Genomic DNA, 19,679 nt, shown 5'->3' with positions numbered 1-19,679 from the left:
CTCGGCTTGGCGCTTTTAAAAAGGTCCATAAACTTTCAAATAAAATAGATTTCAATTTAAATTTTTTTCATCAATAATTTTCTCCATTTTGTTATAAATTGCCTTTATGTTATACACAGGAAAACAACAGAACTATGGAAAATAAAGACTAAAGTTGAAGTAATAAAATGGTCACATTATATAGAGAGGAGAGGGTTATGGGTCCAGGAATCAACTGAAAAAATAAAAATATGTAAAAAGTTTTGTCTTTTTTTTTTCTCTTTAAAGTAGTTCTCACTTTTTTTGTAGAAAAAGTATTCGTTAAAGCCGGGTGGCTTTCAAGACATGCAGAAAGATCACTGACAAAGAATGGTACACGTTTTTAAAAACTACACTTTCAGCGTCGTTCACTTCTTAAGCTTGGTAAGGTTAGGAGACCAACAACAAAATAAACAACAGCACAAAATTAAGTCCCAATGATTGTGTTCAGGGCAGACCTTTGACCCCCACCACACACACACACACACACACACACACACACACACACACACACACACACACACACACAAACACACAGTCTCACTCATTCACCACTCAAGCCTGAACCCTTATTACTGAAACGACTTTTGGTTTCGCATAAAGTAAAATTAAAGCAAAAAAGAAAAGAAAAAAAAGAAAGGCAGGCAGGAAAGCAAGTCAGCGAGTCAGAAGAGGCGTCACTGCACTTCGTAACCATTAGGGGGCACCCTTTACCCCAGTAACATAAAACCTATTCATAACCCCATCCCCCCCAAAAACTTTCATATCAGGAGAACAGAGGGCTCCCAAACCGCTAAACTCACATGGAGACGGCCGATGCCAGACCAGGGGACTGGCGCTCAGAGATGACATCACAACCCCCATCCTGAAGAGACATTGCAGACAGCCAGCAACTGAGCATGCCCAGAACCTTCACTGGCTTGGCTGCAGCGGAAGCCCTCTGACGACACAGATTACACGCGACTCTGGCCCCGGCGTGGGCCACGTCCGGAGTCCAGGAGTCAGGGAACCCAATCTGCATGGCAACAAAGCAACCCATCAGCCAGCCTCCGGTTCAGTGCCCACCTGAAGCCCAGGCGCAGAGGTCCAGCACACTACAACACAACATTCTACACCACACTACACAACACACACACACACACACACACACACAGGGACCAGGAGGGGACACACATACACACACACACCTGGAAGCCCTGTGTAACCTAGCTGCCATATTAACTGTGTGTGTGAGCGTGTGCATGTGTGTGTTAGTGTATGTAGGTCGTATAGTCACCATTGATAGGCTTGAGCCTGAAATATAGAACCTGGGAAGCCCTTTTTGATAAAGCATGTCTCGGTGTGTGTGTGTGTGTGTGTGTGTGTGTGTGTGTGTGTGTGTGTGTGTGTGAGAGAGAGAGAAAGAGTGTGACTCATGGCTTGTCATTGTCATTGAGTGGAAACAAGTCGAACGACATCACTTCCTACTACACAGAAGCGCTCATTGGGTTGCACGTGGGACCCACACACACCACACACACACAAACACCAGGGCCACATGGAGCTCCGAGGCCCATGCAGACAGCTTGGGGGCGGGGGGGGGCAAGCGCTTTAGTGGAGGGGGCGGAAGACTGAGGCTCCTCTCAAGCCTGGCATACGTCTACGGACTCATGTGGAGAGGACATCGGTAATAGCAGTTGCAATAATAATAATACAAATCATAAGTCAACAATAATTATAACTAGAATAAGAAATTGTATGGGAAGGACAGTAAGTGTGTGTCAGCCAGAGTAGAGCTGTTGCACCCAAAACAGTCTGAGACGAGAACAATAGTCCTCTCTCCATCTCCCTCTCTGACACTCACTCAGGACCTGAGTCGCTAACCGCAAGGAGTCAACAATTTCCAGACTCTACTGCGTGAGGTCTCCCCACTAACACGACCAACCGACCGAAAACACCAGTTCAACAAGATGTTCACAGAGCAGCCACACAGGGAGTCATCACAGGGTTGACCCTTCACCTCAACAAGATCCCAGCACTTCCTTGGTGAACACAACTCTATTCCATCATGGTGCTAGGGGTCTAGGGGAGGAATGTCGCCACTTGTGGACTAAAGTTGCGTGGGGACAGAACACAGAAAAATAAGAGACAAGCAAGAGGCCTGGGGTCCCGCTCAGAGCCCTGGCCTTGATGGAGCTGTAGTGACACGTACTAGTCTAACCTTATCCTATGTTCAAATATGTCATTCACTGCTTAGCGTATCAGTTCTGTCATCACTGTAGAAATAGGTAAGAGATCTCATTCATTCTCCAGCCAGAAGAATTCAAGAAAAGGAAAAAAAAGAGAAAAATAGACATAGAGCTCTGCAACCATATAGTCTGACAGGCGCCCGGTTTGTTTGCAAGTGTGTGTGTGTATGTGTATGTGTGTGTGTGTGTAAGTGTAACTTATGACCAACGCAGGCCCAAGTGGACAGAACCTTCTCCAGAGTGTCTAAGGACACCAAATACCTTCGACTGAACAAACACATGTCCATTCCGAGGAGACAGAGTCAGTGTTGACTGCCTGGAGAAAAGAGAGGCCCAGACTGCACAAACACACAGACAGAGACAGACAGACAGACAGACAGACAGACAGACAGACAGAGACAGACAGAGACAGACAGAGACAGACACACAGAGCTACAGAGACCACCATACGAAACATAACGAAAAGTGGAAGAGAGAAGAAAAATAAGACACTTGTGTCTTTCCCCGCGAGCTCCAAAACAGAAAAAAAAAAAAAAAAAAAAAAAAACATCTTATTTGTCAAAGCTCCATGTTGTAGGAAAGAATAGATGCATGTGCAGTCTCTGATGAAACACAGGACTCTATAATATAATAGAATCATTATTATTATCACCTTCATAGCTCTTATTACTCTTAATCATTATTATTATCCTTATTCAATCAGTATAGTGTCATATCTAATGTGGTAGTCAGAGTCTGGCCAACACCTGCAGCCACAGAACCAGTCTGTCACTGGAGTCACAACTTCTAAAAAGTTCTTGATCAGGAGGATTCTGGTTTCCAATGGTTTGTTTGTTTGTTGATGTTTGTGTGTGTGTGTGTGTGTGTGTTTGTTTGTTTGTTCTGGTGGCTGTGGACCTTGCTGGGCCGGGGTGGGTGGCATTAGGAGAAGATGCGGATGCACTGGGTGGCGGGCGTGTGGCACTTGGGGCACTCGGGCTCCTGGGACTGGCAGATCTGCCCGGCGCAGTCCATGCAGAAGAGGTTGTGGCCGCATGGCACCAGCGCAGCAGTCACCTCGCTCTCGAAGCACACGCAGCAATCCCTGTTGCCTCCTCCGGCAACCACCAGCCCTGGGACCGGCGCTCCGCTCTTCAGCCTGGCCAGCATGACCGCCGGCAGCCCCACGACGCTACCGCCGCCCTCCGAATCGGTGGGGGAGCCGCCGGGTAGAGAGGAGGCCGAGCAGGAGGAGTAGCCGGTGGAGCTGGAGCCCGAGCTGGAGCTGCTCCCGCCGCCGCCGCTGCAGGAGAAGGAGGCGCCGCCCGTCTGCAGCCAGGCCAGGGTGCTGAGCGGGTCCGACTGGGCCCGGCGAGCCAGCGGGTGGTCCAGGAGGCTGGCCGCCTCGCTGGCACTTCCCACGGCGCAGGGCAGCGTGGGGGAGAGGCGTGGCGTCAGCACACCCCCGCTCAGCCCGCTGCTGTTCCGTCGGAGGGGCTGTGGGTGCGCTGTCCCCCCAGAGGAAGGAGTTACCGCCTGGGCCACCGATGAGCCTCCTCCCCCTCCTGCTGCTGTCGTCTGCTGCTGCTGCTGCTGCTTGCCACCGTTCATGAACGGCGCCCAGATGTTGGCAGCGCTGAACTCGAAAGCCAGGTCTTCGGGTGCACCCGGGGGTCCTGTGAGGCCTGTTGGGTCGCCCCCGAACGAGAAGCCGCCGCTGCCTCCTCCTCCACTACTGCCGGTGCTGAAGGGGCTGGTGGGACTGCCTCCCTCAGTGGGGCGCCGGGGCGGGGGGTATGCCTCCAGACCCAGAGCCCCATTGTGATAGGCCGAGGGCTTGCGTGAGGTGGTGGAGGAGTGGGGGACAGGTGGGGGTGGTGGCGGGGGAGGGGGTGGGGGTCCTGATGGGGAGGGGTGGTGGTGGTGGTGGTTGTGGTGGTTAGGGTGGGTGGCACGGGACCAAAGCGCGGCCCCGAGGCCCCCGGCGCCCCCCAGCGCAGCCCCAAGGCCTTCCAGGCTGACGTCGGTGCCATTGCTGTGGAAATCGTTGTCGGCCTGCAGGTCCACAAAGGCGCCAGTGCGCAACGTGATGTGGGTCTCGATCTCCTCGCGTGCCCGGTCCACATTCTCCGGCATGCCTGTCACCTCGAACACGGGGTCCTTCTCGCGGCTCGGTGTCACGATGTAGGTGTGCGTCTGCTGCTGAATGCGCTTGATGGTGGCTCCCTTGGGCCCAACAACCAGGCCCACCACGCGGTACGGCACTCTCACCTGGATGGTGGTCTGGCCGGGCAGGTTGGGGGGCCCGGGGAGGGGGCCGCCAGAGCCCCCGGGGCCAGCCTGCCCCGCCCCGGCCTTGCAGCGCGAGGCGCGGATCATGGAGAAGTGCTCGGCAGCCGAGATGATCTCGCGCTTGGCCATCTCCACGTCCTCTCGCCGGCCCGTCACGATGAAGACCGGCTCCTCCCCGCGCACCGGAGTCTTGATGTAGGTGTTGGTCTTGGCACGCAGGGCCTTGATCTTACAACCTACACAGACCACAAGAGAAGGATAGAGAAAGAGAGAAGGAGGAAAAGGGATGAGCGGTGAGGGCAAGGGGAAAAAAGAGAAAGGAAAGATGAAGTGATGGGAAGGAAAACAAGAAAAATAGGAGAAAAAAAAGGAAAGAAGCCACGTTATTAATTTATTAATTTATTATTGAATCATCTCATCTCTGTGCAAATGACCACTTTAATATTCTAATGCATGTGTTATCAGTGTTCACTGGGTGTTAGCGGCAGGCCGGAGTGCAGCATCTCGCCCGGGAGACTGGCTGGGCGGTGTCATGTGCATATTAAAGAGGGCGCATATGAAAACAGACTTACATAACCGGGATGGGAGGGGGGACTAACGGCATATTCGCGGTAGACGCCGCCTTAACCACAGGCGGTCATAGAATGACGATTATTAGTTCATTCCCCCACCCCAAAAAAAACATCTTATAATATTCTGTACTCAATTGTTTAAAACTGTCTGTTTTTATTTTGTCGGGGACAGTTAACGACACACTACATCGCTGCCCCGGTTGTAGACGCTGTTCCTTTAAGAGGGGACGACGGACTAGACGCAGCCTATGATGTGCGCCGTGTGTGATGTCATTATGGGAGGCAGAAAGCATGGCTCTTTCAAACAAAGAGAACAATGCCATTGCCACAGCCAGGCGCGCCAAACACCCTCAACACAGGTCGATATCTGTGGGGAGATATGTGCGGGCTTTGTCTGGGAGAAAGCTGGAGAACCGGGAGGTGTTCGTTCAGACGCCCGAACAGGCCAGCGCAAACACCGCCCCGGCGCTGAGCAATGCGGCCCTCACTTGTCCGCATCTCTCTAGTGCACGGAAGCCAATAACAACAAAATCATCTAAAATAAAACTTTGAACTTGAGCGACCAGACATGCGACGAATACCCGCCGCCACCACAACAGCGGCCAGAGCCATATGCGGCGTGAAAAGAAATCGGTCGATACATTTCTTTTGTTTGGAACAGGGTGCTAGACAAGTCCAGACTCCCGACAAGCTGCTGCTTTGTCCGACCCTACCGCCCCCCTCCCCAACTACCCCTCCCCTCGCGCTTCCAAGCACCCACAGCTAGCTAGCTCGATAACTGCTGCGGCCAACAAACACACTTTCATCAGTAATGTTTAACACCGCAAATCACCCGCTAACGACCATCTTCCCAAACACGTCAATTGAGCACACACGCATTGGTGTTGCGTCCCGCAGTAAACATCACTACTTGCTAACGTCACCTCAAATACTCTAGCTAGACACTTTAGGCCACGATGCCAAAACTTCCGAACAAGGCAAACAAAGGACCGCGCTCACTTTCGAATAGGTGATCAAAGCAAGCTGCACGAATCAAGTGACAGATGTTGTTAAACAAGGATACGTAAGAAAAGCATAGGAAAACTCAAATGCAGTTACATACCTTGTCTCCCAACTATTTCTGCAACGTGTTCCGAACTGGGCACAGGTACACATTCAGTCATGTTGACGCTCCTCTTTCGGCTCAGCACGGAGCTTTGTTCCCCGAGAATCTGATGGGAGTGCGGGGCGGCCATGTGGTAGCCGCCCGTGCCATAGTACTCCGGGGAAGGAGAACAGGACGTCGGGGACTCTCGAGAGCCACCCGGGTGTTCCATCATCTGTAGGTCCACATAACCGCCTCCTACGCCGTTACACATCTCTCCCACCGAGCCCGAAGTGCCGTCTAGAGTGTCCACCAGCCCTCCATTGCGATCGACCTTCTCCATGGCCATGAGCGACAGCTGGTCGAGGGCATAGCGGAGTGCCTCCTGATGGTCCTCGTCCCGTGACTCTAGGTCGGTCTCCCTCGATAAAGTGACCCCGTTCTGCGGACTGCTCACTACCATTTCGTGATCCATGATGTCGGGGTGGAACAGGGGGCTAGGCATAGTCCCCGTATTTGTGCATCAGACTCCAGGAGATGAGTTTAAGTATCAGTTATTTCTAGTGGATAAACAACAACGGGTTAGGTGTTGTCCCGCAAAAAGTGAACAAATATCAGAATAGACTAAGTTAGTTGTTTGGCAGGTTGTCTCAATAGGTACACAAGTAAGATATGCTGTTGAAGCAGCAGCTTCTTCACTGTCTCTTCTTTGGGTCCCTCCTCTCTCTCCTTGCTTTGTCTGTTGTTTCTTTCTTTCGACTGCTGATTGTTGGTGTGGGGCTAGTTTAGTTGTAATGTATAGAATTGCCACATGATAACAATTATCCTGAAAGTCTCCACAATTACAATACACTAGAAATGTCAATATTTAATTGTCAGCTATGTTATATGTTTAGTACAAAGTCCCGCTCAGAACTAACCGTTTAGTCAATTGGAAACAGTAATTTGTTGTTAGCCAACTAGCTAACATTACATGGTTAGTCACGTTGTCGCCGCCTTTGTTTGTGGATAACAGCTAGCCCAGCTAACGTTAGTCATTGTCGAGCAAAAATAATTAACAAACACAGTACTGGAGGTAAACAGTATGTACTTGAAATTACACAAAACTTTGACTTACTTTGTCTCTGGGCCACCTCCCGTATTGTATCTTGCTCCTTTCTTCTGATTCTGAAGGAATGATGAGTGGCAAGCAGTTGGCTAACGCTAGCAGGTTTGCTAAATTGGGGGCGTTGGAGAAATTATTTTAAAAGCATATGAGGAGGGACAGGGTTCAGTTCGTGCTGAAATCCGATGTTTTATCTTCCCATCACTCAATAAACTGTTCCGTGGACTTTCTTCACATTTCCATGCAGATGTGTCCCGAAAAACAAGAAGTGTGTCTCGCCTCTTTCTCCTATTCCCTGATCCGCCGCCTTTGTCTCGCCAGGCGCACGCCGCTCTGCTGCCCGTCTCTCGCACACAGCACTGACGTCACCCGCGACACAACAATGGGTTCAAAGGCCACGCAACACGGGCGCGCATCCTAACGAACACCCTGGCGCTTGCAAATAAGCAACAGACACTTTTATTTACAGGTTAATATTTTATCCATTGTTTGTGCTCATCACTGCTTTAGCTCATACACACCTTCGATGTTGTGAGCATGTGGCGTAGGGTCCAACTCACAAGCGAGTCATTCTCCTTCAGCGGTTGGATAATGCGTTGGGGTAATATCAAGGCATCAACGAGGCTGAGCTGGGTGTGTTCTCATCCACAAACAAAAATCTGTCCCAGTCATACAGCTTGCTTCACATTTAGACGAGTATCATTTCAGTTCTACATAAACAACGCAGAAACGTCACATAATGCCTCACAGGAGCAAGCAAAATTCGCAGATCATTTGTTTGCTCTTTATCATTTCTTTATGAACACGATTGCACATATAGGGGAAAAAAGACAGATGAAATGCTTCTTCTTTAAGTGACAGTTCTACTGACTACACTATATCAAACACACAATAGACTCAAAGATGTTTTCTATACTCAAATGTCTTTATTTTTTTTGTCTTTACAAAACCTTGCCATGTCTCCTCTGCTAATCAAAGCTTGAGAAGGAATTTCTGAATAATGTCTCCATACAAACACACAAAAACGAACAGACAAGTGAAAAAGGTCTGGTGGAATCATTTAGAGCACCTTTATGAAGAGTGTTATAAACACATGACATTCAGAATACCTATTACTTAAGAAAAACAAAACCCCTTGCAAAAATAATAATAATAGAAAAAAAAACACAACCACGGAAATCTACATTTGATGTGAGTAGGTTGTGTATGTGATGCAAGATCCATTAACACGGCTCTTAAAGTCAGGCATGTTAAATCAGTAAAGTAACATCTGGTCTTACCATACATACACAGAACTATCCCCGGTAGGATGGTCAAGAAGGAAGATAAAGAAAATTAACTTTTCTATCAGGGAGTAATTGATCTTGACCTTGGTGTCTGATTTTCAGGGGCATTGTTCCTAAACGCCTGTAAGGACACTACACCACAAGTCGTAAGTTACTCCAACCTAATTAGTCCAGATTGACCAGAGAGAATACTGAGCAATGGAGGACATGTCGCTAATTTAGTAAGAAAGGGGGTCAAGGGCTAACCCCCCCAACTACTTTAAAAATAGGGGCCATTTTTGCCCCAACTCTCACTGACACCAGACAGGTTTATGGTATCACAGGGGATCTGCGTAGGCAGCAGGTCAAGCTCTCTGCCACACTACAGGAAACAGAAGAAATCAAACAGCGAAAACACTGCCAAACGTTATTGCCGTGAGAAAAATTGAGTGCATTGCAACACGAAAACAAAAAGGAAGAATATGAGAGCATTACCTACTCAAGTGTTAAAACAGCTCCAGGGTAACTATGGGTAACGATAGGACACCGACCACAGCTCTGGCCCTGATCAGGGGGGGACTCCAAGAACTTGGTTTATTGACTAACCCGGATAAATTCACTCAGAGTAAGTGGTAAGCCTCCTGATGGGTTCCTTCCCCTAGAAAAACAAAGCTATAGGGCTCTTCTATTAGGAGGTTAACTATTTACACTGAGTTAAATTACCCTAGTTAGTCGCTTAACCACATACTTGGAATCTCCCACACTGGACTCCAGAACCGGACCCTTCCAGAGTAGGTTACTAACCTTAAACTCCATTTTGGTAAAGGAAACTATGAAGATGACTGGTATACAGAAAAGGAAAAAAATAAACACTTTTGACAATTAAAAAAAATCAAAAACAACAAAATAGCTAGAAAACCTACCAAGCATGGCATTTTACAAAAGGAACGTGCAATCCCCCTCTACTGGTTCTGGGAGATGTATGCTCCTGACCTGTATGGAGCCCGGCTCTATCAAAATAAGATGGTCCTGTGAGAACCAACATCTGAACACAGCAAAAATAATCATCTGTTTGTATCAATACCTACTCATAAATATGAGTGTAAAATAGCCAGGCGGTGATTTTGTTCATGTATAGGTCTTTGTTTTTGTTTTATGAAAAACACTAAGCTTAGACATGTTTATACTGTTAAATATATGTTGAAGTTTTCATTAAATAATGACACCCTGAGCACCAAGTTAATAGCCAGCTATGGCCTGCCTATTGAGTGTTAATTACCAAGTTAAATAAAGACGGTGGGGAGAACAACTTAGGGGCAGCCTTCCCTAGAAGGCCCTGTAACGGAGTGGGACGGCGAGTGTATGTGTGTGTGTGTGTGTGTGTGTGTGTGTGTGTGACAAAGAGTGCGAGAAAGGGAGGTTATTTGTGGGATTAAAATAATAATTGAAACCTTAAAGCATCACATTTTTCAATTATCTATGTAGCATAAAGTAAACTGACAAAAAGGGAATAAAAAAAAAAAGAGACATTTGTAGCTAAGATACATAAAATCACCATTAAAAGCAACCCATGAAGAAACTCATTGGTTACTCTTCCATGTAGTCTGAAGTTGGAGTGATAAGGGGAATCAGGTAAGGTGAAGGAGTGCAAAGTGATTTAGAAAAGTTGAAGCAGAAATGTAATTCCTGATTGGCATTGGGTTGACCTGATCTGGACCAGGTCCAAGTCCTGTGAGAGGAAAAAAAAAAAAAGTTCTGTGGACCCAGAGAACTCCTCAATGCTGGAGACCCTGGAGAAGAGAGAAAACAACAAATCAACTCACACCTTCACACCAATACACCCTCACAGCTCAACATACAGACACAGATTAATGACCTCCACATATTACAGTTTATGTGCGGAGACAACATTGGGGATGTAGAGAATGACCCTAACCCTACAGTGGGACTTTTATAACCCAGTTCAGTACCGGGTGAAGGTGGTGCTCACAGCAGACTATAGCAGATAGAGTTTAAATCCCAAGTGAACCGGTGAGGGGTGCTCATGTCCAGCTGTGAGCAGACTTTAGAAGGACCTTGGCCTCGAATGCATTTACAATTAACAATGTTTACATTTCAACGCCATCATTTACAATTGACAACGTTTACATTCCAACGCCATCATTTCAGGAACTGGTCCCAAAATGTGACATCTCATCAAAACGTCTCCCTTATTGGGATATATATATATACAGCCGCGGAAAAAATTAAGAGACCACTTCAAAATTATCAGTTTCTCTGGTTTTACTATTTATTGGTATGTGTTAAAGTAAAATGTACATTTTAGTTTTATTCTATAACCTACTGGCAACATTCCTACCAAATTTAAAATAAAAATATTGTCATTTAGATCATTTATTTGCAGAAAAATGACAATTGGTCAAAATAGCAAAAAAGATGCAGTGTCTTCAGATCTCGAATAATGCAAAGAAAACAAGCTCATATTCATTTTTAAACTACACAATACTAATGCTTTAACTTAGGAAGAGTTCAGAAATCAATATTTGGTGGAATAACCTTGATTTAAAATCACAACTTTCATGTGTCTTGGCATGCTCTCCACCAGTCTTTCACATTGCCGTTGGGTGACTTTATGTTACTCCTGGCGCAAGAATTCAAGCAGCTCGGCTTCTTTTCATGGCTTGTGACCATCCATCTTCCTCTTGATCACATTTCAGAGTTTTTTTTATGGGATTCAGGTCTCGAAATTGGGCTGGCCATGACAGGGTCCTGATCTGGTGATACTCCATCCACACCTTTACTGGCATGGAGCATTGCCCTGCTGGAAAAAACACTTCTCAGAGTTGGGGAACATTGTCAGAGCAAAAGGAAGCAAGTTTTTCTTCCGGGACAACGTTGTACTTTGCCTGGCTGAGGTTTGTAAAAGACCATAAGGATTGAACCAAAGCCGACCTGAGGGTCTCCTAGTTCGTCTTCTCTGATGAGTCCAATTTCACAGTAGGTGCAAGACTCTGTGGCTTGTAGGCCTCTCCAGGTCTCCGTCTAACCATCAGACGACCATGTGTTGGGCAAAGCTGAAAATTGGACTCATCAGAGAAGACGAACTAGGAGACCCTCCAGTCCGCTTTGCTTCAATCCTTATGGTCTTTTACAAACCTCAGCCAGGCAAAGTACAACGTTGTCCCGGAAGAAAAACTTGCTTCCTTTTGCTCTGACAATGTTCCCCAACTCTGAGAAGTGTTTTTTTCCAGCAGGGCAATGCTCCATGCCACACAGCCAGGCCAATAAAGGTGTGGATGGAGTATCACCAGATCAGGACCCTGTCATGGCCAGCCCAATTTCGAGACCTGAATCCCATAAAAAAAACTCTGAAATGTGATCAAGAGGAAGATGGATAGTCACAAGCCATGAAAAGAAGCCGAGCTGCTTGAATTCTTGCGCCAGGAGTAACATAAAGTCACCCAACGGCAATGTGAAAGACTGGTGGAGAGCATGCCAAGACACATGAAAGTTGTGATTTTAAATCAAGGTTATTCCACCAAATATTGATTTCTGAACTCTTCCTAAGTTAAAGCATTAGTATTGTGTAGTTTAAAAATGAATATGAGCTTGTTTTCTTTGCATTATTCGAGATCTGAAGACACTGCATCTTTTTTGCTATTTTGACCAATTGTCATTTTTCTACAAATAAATGATCTAAATGACAATATTTTTATTTGAAATTTGGTAGGAATGTTGCCAGTAGGTTATAGAATAAAACTAAAATGTACATTTTACTTTAACACATACCAATAAATAGTAAAACCAGAGAAACTGATAATTTTGAAGTGGTCTCTTAATTTTTTCCGCGGCTGTATGTCTTTAGCAACAGTGTGTAATTAAACAAACACAAACATTAAACAAAAACCAACAATGGGTGATGGAGACAAACAAACACCATCACGCCTCATAAACTGAGAAAAAAGAATGAGACATACCTAGCTAAATCAGTCCCAAAGGCCATGGTAACTTTCATTGTCATTTCAATGGTGGCAGAGGGTAGACCAGGAGCACCTACAAGCCCACCTTTTTAGAGACAGAGGGTATACTAGACCCAGAGCACACTCACCCATCAGGCCCACGGCTGAAGCCCTGGGACCTGGGCTCATGTGCATCCCTGCACCTAATTAACTAATTAAGGCCATTGACTGCGATAAAAGCGCTGCCCCTGACCTGTGTAGTGGCCTATTAATAGGTCAACCGGCCGACTTGCACATGACAGCGGGGGTTTCTAGAGGGCTGTTATCTCAATTAACAGTCTATCATCACAGACACGGCTCAAACTAAATCTATATAACTGAAGAGCAATACATTCATCTGTAAGTAAACAAAAACTATCTGACTGAAGAGAACTACAGTCACCTGTTAATAAACAAAAACTATCTTACTGAAGATTACTACACTCATCTGTAAATAAAGGTCTGTTCTCATGAGCACTGCTGGAAGGGAAAATAGTCAACTATATGACACATCTGCCTCTACAGAACTGGAGCATATTTTCCTGCAATGGCTTCCCCCCTCACCTGGGCTATACCTCAGCTCCACTCTAAAGGGGTCTCACCTGGGCTGTACCTCCTCTCCACTCTAAAGATTTCCTGTCTCACCTGGGCTATACCTCCTCTTCATCCTCTGCGCTGTCGTCATCCTCATCCTTGAGCGTGGTCCCGTCAATGGTGGCCTCCTGGATCTGCGCAAGCATGTCGGCCATGAGGGCCTCCTCCAGCCTCTTCCTCACGCTGCACACCAGCTCCTCCTGCTTCCTGCGAGACCCCAACATCATCATCATGGTCCACATTAACACCAATTTCAATCTCATCATCAACAACAACCACATCAATATAATCTGTTCAGAACATGGCCACATCAACATCATTAAAGGCAACATGAACAGGAACATCAGCATCATAATCAACCTATATGGAAGAGGGGCACCTGTCGATCATCGTGCTAGGCTACATTCACACGTATCTGTACAACAATATACAACATTTTTTACATGCAACTTAAACTAAATTAGCTGAACAACTTGGAGGAAAAAACACATATTAAAAGGTCTACATTGCTGCCAAAAGTCCTCAACAGCTCCTTGCATAGCAGCCTCCATTTCCAGGTCTATGTGAGGCATGAAGTCTGAAGCTCGTTTGAGTGCATCAGAGCTCACTAGAGCAGAAACTTGATAAGATATATAAATATATAAGTTATATAAGATATATAAAAAGTATAAGACATAAGTACACGGTCATGGACAAAAATATTGGCACCCCTGCACTTCTGTCAGATAATGCACCACTACTCCCAGAAAATTGTTGCAATTTCAAATGCTTTTGTATTCACATGTTTATTTATTTAGTTTGCATTGGAAAAACACAAAAAATCTGTGAAATAATGTCAAATCTGACTTTATTTCACACATCTCAAAAAAATGGACTGGACAAAATGATTGGCACCCTCAACTTAATAAGAACACCCTTAAAAATATCTGAAATTAATTGCTTCCGGTAACCAAGAATGGGGTGTCTTCCTCTCCTCTCTGATGGAATTTTGGACCACTCTTCTTTTGCCAACTGCTCCAGGTCTCTCACATTTGAAGGGTGCCTTCTCCCAACTACTGATTAGAGATCATGCCACAGTTGTGCCATGGGATTAAGATCTGGACTCACCTCAGACACTTCAGAACTCTCCAGTGCTTTGTCTTAAACATTTCTGGGTGCTTTTTTAATTGTGCTATGGGTCATTGTCCTGCTGGAAGACCCATGTCCTCTGACGGAGACTTAGCTTTCTGACACTGGGCCCTACATTGCGCCCAAAAATGGTTTGGTAGTCCTCAGATTTCCTGATGCTATGCACACAGTCAAGGCATTGGGTTCCAGAAGCAGCAAAGCAACACCAAAACATCGGTCCAGCTCCACCATATATGCCTGTAGGGACCGTGTTCTTTACTTTGAAGGCCTCAATTCATTGTCTGTAAACTGCTTTACCAAAAAGCTCTACTTTAGTCTCATCTGTACACAGGACGTTCTCCCAGAATGATTTTGGTTTCCCCAGGAAGGTTTAGGCAAACTCCAGTCTGGCTTTTTTTATGCCTCTGTGTCAGCAGTGGGGACCTCCTGGATCTCCTTCCATAGCATCTAATTTCATTCAAAAGGCGACAGATAGTGCGAGCTGACACCGTTGTGCCCTGTGTCTGCAGGGTAGCTTGAATTTTATTTGGAAGTTTTTTTCTAGGTTTTTTATCCACCATTCAAACAATCTTTTCTTGCATTCTGTCATCAATTTGTCTCTTCCTTCCACATCCAGGGAGGTTAGTGACAATGCCATGGGCTGTAAACTTCTTGATGACACTGCTCACAGTGGACACAGGAGCATTAAAATCTCTTGAGATGGACCTGTAGCCTTGAGATTGTTCATGCTTTCCTACAATTTTGGTTCTCAAATCCTCCCACAATTCTTTGCTCTTCTTTCTTTTCTCTATGCTCAGTGCGGTATACACAGACACACAACACAAAGGTTGAGTCAACTTTGCTCCATTTTAACTGGTTGCAAATGTGATTTCTATATTACCAGCATCTGTAGCTTGCCACAGGTGAGTGTAAATAAAGATTAAAGGAGCATTACATGATTGAAAAACAATTATTTCTTACAATTTTGAAAGGGTGCCAATAATTTTGTCCAGTCCACTTTTGGAGATTTGTGCGGAATAATGTCAGATTTGGCTTTTCTTCTCTGCTTTTTTGTGTTGTTCCAATGCAAACAATAGAAATAAACATGTGAATACCATTTGTAATTGCAAATTTTTTCTGGGAGAATTGGTACATTATCTGACAGAAGTGCAGGGGTGCCAATATTTTTGTCCATGACTGTATATCTAACTGCATTGTGTTTACCTGATGTCCTCGTCCGTCACCACGTAGGCCTTGCAGAGAGGCTGGGTGGTGTTGAGCCATACGCCGGGGTTCTTCTCAACTGCGGCAGACAGCTGGCCCGTGATGGGCGCGGAGCTGGTGTGGAGCGCACTGGCGATTGCCGACAGCAGGGTCTTATCCGCGTAGCCAGGTCCCACTCCTGCACACAGGAGAAACATGGGTATCTATGATAACCGTTGGACAACTGGGGTTGGTAAATGAGTGAATGTGAATGTAAACATTGTTAGTGATGCAATGAAGTAATAATAATACAAATGTTGTAATCATGTATCATAAAATCATATTTTCTTTGCAATCTGAAAATAATCTCTGATAAACTAAACCCTGGGTCAATAAGGGCCTCTGACTATAGTAAACCCATCTCTGGGCCAATGAGAGCCTCTGACTATAGTAAGCGCATATCTGGGCCAATGAGGGCCTCGGACTATAGTAAACACATCTCTGGGCCAATGAGAGCCTCTGACTATAGTAAGCGCATATCTGGGCCAATGAGGGCCTCGGACTATAGTAAACACATCTCTGGGCCAATGAGAGCCTCTGACTATAGTAAGCGCATATCTGGGCCAATGAGGGCCTCGGACTATAGTAAACACATCTCTGGGCCAATGAGGGCCTCTGACTATAGTAAGCGCATCTCTGGGCCAATAAGGGCCTCTGACTATAGTAAGCACATCTCTGGGCCAATGAGGGCCTCTGACTATAGTAAGCGCATCTCTGGGCCAATGAGGGCCTCTGACTATAGTAACACATCTCTGGGCCAATGAGGGGCTCTGACTATAGTAAGCGCATCTCTGGGCCAATGAGGGCCTCTGACTGTAGTAAACACATCTCTGGGCCAATGAGGGCTCTGACTATAGTAAACACATCTCTGGGCCAATGAGGACCTCTTACTATAGTAAGCGCATATCTGTCCTCTCAGAGTGTTCCTCTGCAACAATGACCTTGGCCTTGAGATGGGTTTGGTATGCTGCTCTGCCACATAATGGAAATGAGCCCTAGTGACTAGTGACTAGTGACTGTTTACGGCAGAGATAGTGACACACACACTCTGAATTTGATCTCCCCATTTTACCCATTCAGGGTAGTGATGCACACAGTGAAGCACAGTGAGGCACACTAACCCGGTGCAGTAAGCTGCTTTTGAGCGCCCGGGGAGCAGTGATTGGGGTTAGGTGCCTTGCTCAAGGGCACCTCAGCCGTGGATGTGGGCACGGGAGAGCAGTGCTTTACCACTTGCCCACATTTTTCCTACTGGTCAGGGGTCGAACCGACCACCCTCCGGTTACCAGCCCCAAACACTAACCAGTAGACCACGGCTGCCCCCACATGAGACAGGAGAAGTGGTGTTGAAGGAAGGATCCCTCCCCCAAACCCCTAGCAGGGGGCGTCTCTCCTCGGCCTCCTCCCCACTCACCCTGCAGGCCTTTGGGCATCTCCATGTTCTTCACGAGCTCCTCAGCAATGTCATACACATTCAGCCCACCCAGCTTCTTCTCCCAGAACAGCTGAACAGAACACAAGCACAACAGAATGGTTGATTTGAACCCCACAGCAGGCAGGCAGAAAGACAGACAGACAGGCCGCAGGCAGACATCCCTTCCCTTATCCTGTCTTTCTCCAATCTACCTCTCCCTATCCTTTTTTTAAATATCCCTGCCTGACTGGTAAGCCTCAGTCCAGTTCTGTGTTGTGTTCATGTATCCGTTGTGTAGGTGTTGTCCCTTGTCTGTCCTACTGTTACCAACTTGTGTATTTTATATTTGTATGCAATAAAACATATTTATTATTTATGGAAACACATCTCAAGCTTCCTCAGTTCACCTTAGTGGGCTAGATTGATTCCAACTATTTCCCTGGGCGAAACTCCCAGGGTGTGTAGTTGTGCGCTAGTTAGTCCCATCTCCACTCACCATATTGTTATGCGATAAGTGGAGCTGGGACTAACTAGAGCACGACTACACCACCCAGGAAAATATTTGGAATGAAACAAGCCCACTAGGGGCACACAGGTTCTGAGGACTGGACTAAGGAAGCTGGAGACGTGTTTCCATAAATAATAAATATGTTTTATTTAATTACAACAGTATAAAAACACACAAATTGGTAGGACAGTAGGAAAGACAAGGGACAACAAATGAACAACAGATAAATGAACAGAACACAGAAACAGGACTGAGGCTTCCCCTTTCCCAGACTGGCCTCAGGTTGAGTGGAGGAGTCTCCTCCCTGCTCAGGGTTCTACTTCTCCACTATGACCTTTGTGTCTTTAACACACTGAGCATCTACCAACACTGACATGTTTCGTTACATTCATGCTTCATTTTTGGGTATTCCCTTGTGCCAATCAGAGCATTCATCCTTGTTGACTCAAAACCTCAGTTTGCAACACTTTCAGTATGTCAAAACATTTAGAGGGGGTTTGGAGTGGTACCTGTCTCGGCTGCTCAACAGCCTTTTGGGGGTCTGTCTTCACTTTGTTGCTGGGGTGATTGGTCACCTTGGTTACAGGCTGTTTGAAGATGGAGGCTGTCTGTCTGACTGGCAGTGAGGTATTCAGGTCAGGTTTGCCCTTGAGATAAAAAAAAAAAAAAGTGAGAGACTGATTTTAGGCACAAGGTCATGTAACTGTTTACATTTCTTCTGGAAGTGTGGCTTACATGTCAAAGATCACTCGGAAATGTTATTAGCACACAAGTCATTTCATAAAGCAGGAGTTACCATTTTAAACAACTTATGGTAGTTTATGGGACTCTGACGTGACCCTAAAAGGCTTCTCCTAATGCTCCACTTACCCGGTTCTGGTTGTTTTGGTCGTAGCGAAGCCGCTGGCGGTTCTTGTTGAGCTTGCTGCAAATCATCTTCCCCGTACGGAAGTCAAAGGAACTCAAGTCCATAGAGTTACCCAAATAACGAGCCAGCTGTGGCTTGCTGCGAAACTTCTTTCCAGTGGGACTAGTTAACAGGGGACCACAAAAGGAAAATGCATCACAAAACTGTATAAAAATACGTGGATGTAGGCTGCTGTTCTCGACCGACTCTCTATACAGTGGACAGTTCACTTACGTATTGAGATCAATAAGGGCATGTGTATGGTTTTACACGTACAATATAGATATCACATTACATGTGTACATATGTATCAAATAACTGGGAGTTAAAGTCGATCAGTTGTAGAGGTTGCGCAACTTTTTTTCTTAATAATATTTGTATAATGTAAGGCATCTTTCGCATCGCAGAGTGATGAAAATATTAATTCTGGTAACAGTAGCTTGCAGTTACAATAGCCCAGCAACATGCAATCTGGACCGAGCAAAAGTTTTGTAAAACTAGCACGTTGCTTGGATTCATACATAAAATCATGATGTATGCTGTCTTGCGTACGGAAAGCTACGCTAGCCAGCAAGGGTTTGCTGTGACGGCTCGTTCACTAGCTGGTTAGCTATTAAAGCTAACACCTCGTCTACTCTCAATGGCTAACACACAAAAGAAGTGGAATGTGGACACAAGAACTTGGGGAGCCACGCGCAACTTCCTAACCACGAGGCTGCGCTTTGCATAGACATGGGTTAATTTCGCCTCAGCCAAGGAGAAAACTATTTATTTTGACATGCATTCTGGTGAGCAGCGGTAGCCCGTGTATAACTAAAGTTAGCTACCCACTTAGCTGACTTGTACCCTTATCTTTGTTATTATCTCTTCTGGCACAACATGCTAGCTTGCTAATTCGCTAACTTATATCTGGCAGGCTTAGTTTCATATATCGTAAGGCAAAACAATCACTAAAAGGGGTTACGTAGTTGCACAAGTAACTTATTATTACCAACAGTATCAATTTCTTTTAAAATGGTTCAATAGTTGACCTCACCCACCAGATAACCAGAGGCTAGCAATATGGCTAGTGGATTTGCTAACCAGGCTAAAAAAAATGAATGCCCCCCTCTCTCCCTAGTTCAGCGGCCATCAGCAGCCTACCTAAAATAATAGACATCGCACTTCCCCGCAGACAACCCCGACTTTCTGGTCACTTCTTCCCTTTTCCAACCATTTGGGAGAGCCGAGCACTCCCACCTTTTCCGCTCCATCGTTTCTTCGAGGTTTAGGCGCGCCGAGAGGTTACAAGTACACGGAGATGTGATGTCCCACTTTAGTTACCACACCACTGTTGTCACCTTTA

The 19,679-nt window shown here is 46.0% G+C and overlaps 2 protein-coding genes across 3 annotated transcripts; both read right to left on the bottom strand.

Moving 5' to 3' along the window:
* Positions 1 to 3,167: 3,167 nt before the first annotated feature.
* LOC308364025 (RNA-binding protein MEX3B) lies at positions 3,168 to 7,402 on the bottom strand (the record flags this gene model as incomplete). Its single annotated transcript, XM_080836965.1, has 3 exons — positions 7,291 to 7,402; positions 6,192 to 6,733; positions 3,168 to 4,753 (listed from the first exon to the last, which is right to left on the bottom strand). Exons 2-3 carry the CDS (start codon positions 6,676 to 6,678, stop codon positions 3,168 to 3,170), a joined length of 2,073 nt encoding a protein of 690 aa, XP_080693091.1. The 5' UTR covers positions 6,679 to 6,733; positions 7,291 to 7,402.
* An 835-nt stretch (positions 7,403 to 8,237) lies between these two features.
* Positions 8,238 to 19,679, bottom strand: LOC308364032 (methyl-CpG-binding domain protein 3-like). 2 transcript variants are annotated; one of them, XM_080836975.1, is made up of 7 exons: positions 19,478 to 19,679; positions 18,298 to 18,457; positions 17,937 to 18,074; positions 16,920 to 17,010; positions 15,467 to 15,644; positions 13,187 to 13,342; positions 8,238 to 10,333 (listed from the first exon to the last, which is right to left on the bottom strand). In XM_080836975.1, exons 1-6 carry the CDS (start codon positions 19,585 to 19,587, stop codon positions 13,192 to 13,194), a joined length of 828 nt encoding a protein of 275 aa, XP_080693101.1. In that variant the 5' UTR covers positions 19,588 to 19,679; the 3' UTR covers positions 8,238 to 10,333; positions 13,187 to 13,191. The 2 variants fall into 2 exon arrangements, with proteins under 2 accessions (XP_080693101.1, XP_080693102.1); XM_080836976.1 differs by having other exon boundaries at positions 19,574 to 19,670.

The sequence above is a fragment of the Sprattus sprattus genome, assembly GCF_963457725.1.
Source record: "Sprattus sprattus genome assembly, chromosome: 4".
Lineage (NCBI taxonomy): Eukaryota > Metazoa > Chordata > Actinopteri > Clupeiformes > Clupeidae > Sprattus > Sprattus sprattus.
This window is presented reverse-complemented; position numbering and strand designations above follow the sequence as displayed.

What these genes read in the sequence shown, in the direction of transcription:
- LOC308364032 (XM_080836975.1), bottom strand. Translation starts at nt 19,587, where the DNA reads ATGGAGCGGAAAAGGTGGGAGTGCTCGGCTCTCCCAAATGGTTGGAAA. An exon ending in ACCAAAACAACCAGAACCGG is followed by an intron (nt 18,075 to 18,297) that starts GTAAGTGGAGCA and finishes TTTTATCTCAAG; the next exon opens with GGCAAACCTGACCTGAATAC. An exon ending in CTGTTGAGCAGCCGAGACAG is followed by an intron (nt 17,011 to 17,936) that starts GTACCACTCCAA and finishes TGTTCTGTTCAG; the next exon opens with CTGTTCTGGGAGAAGAAGCT.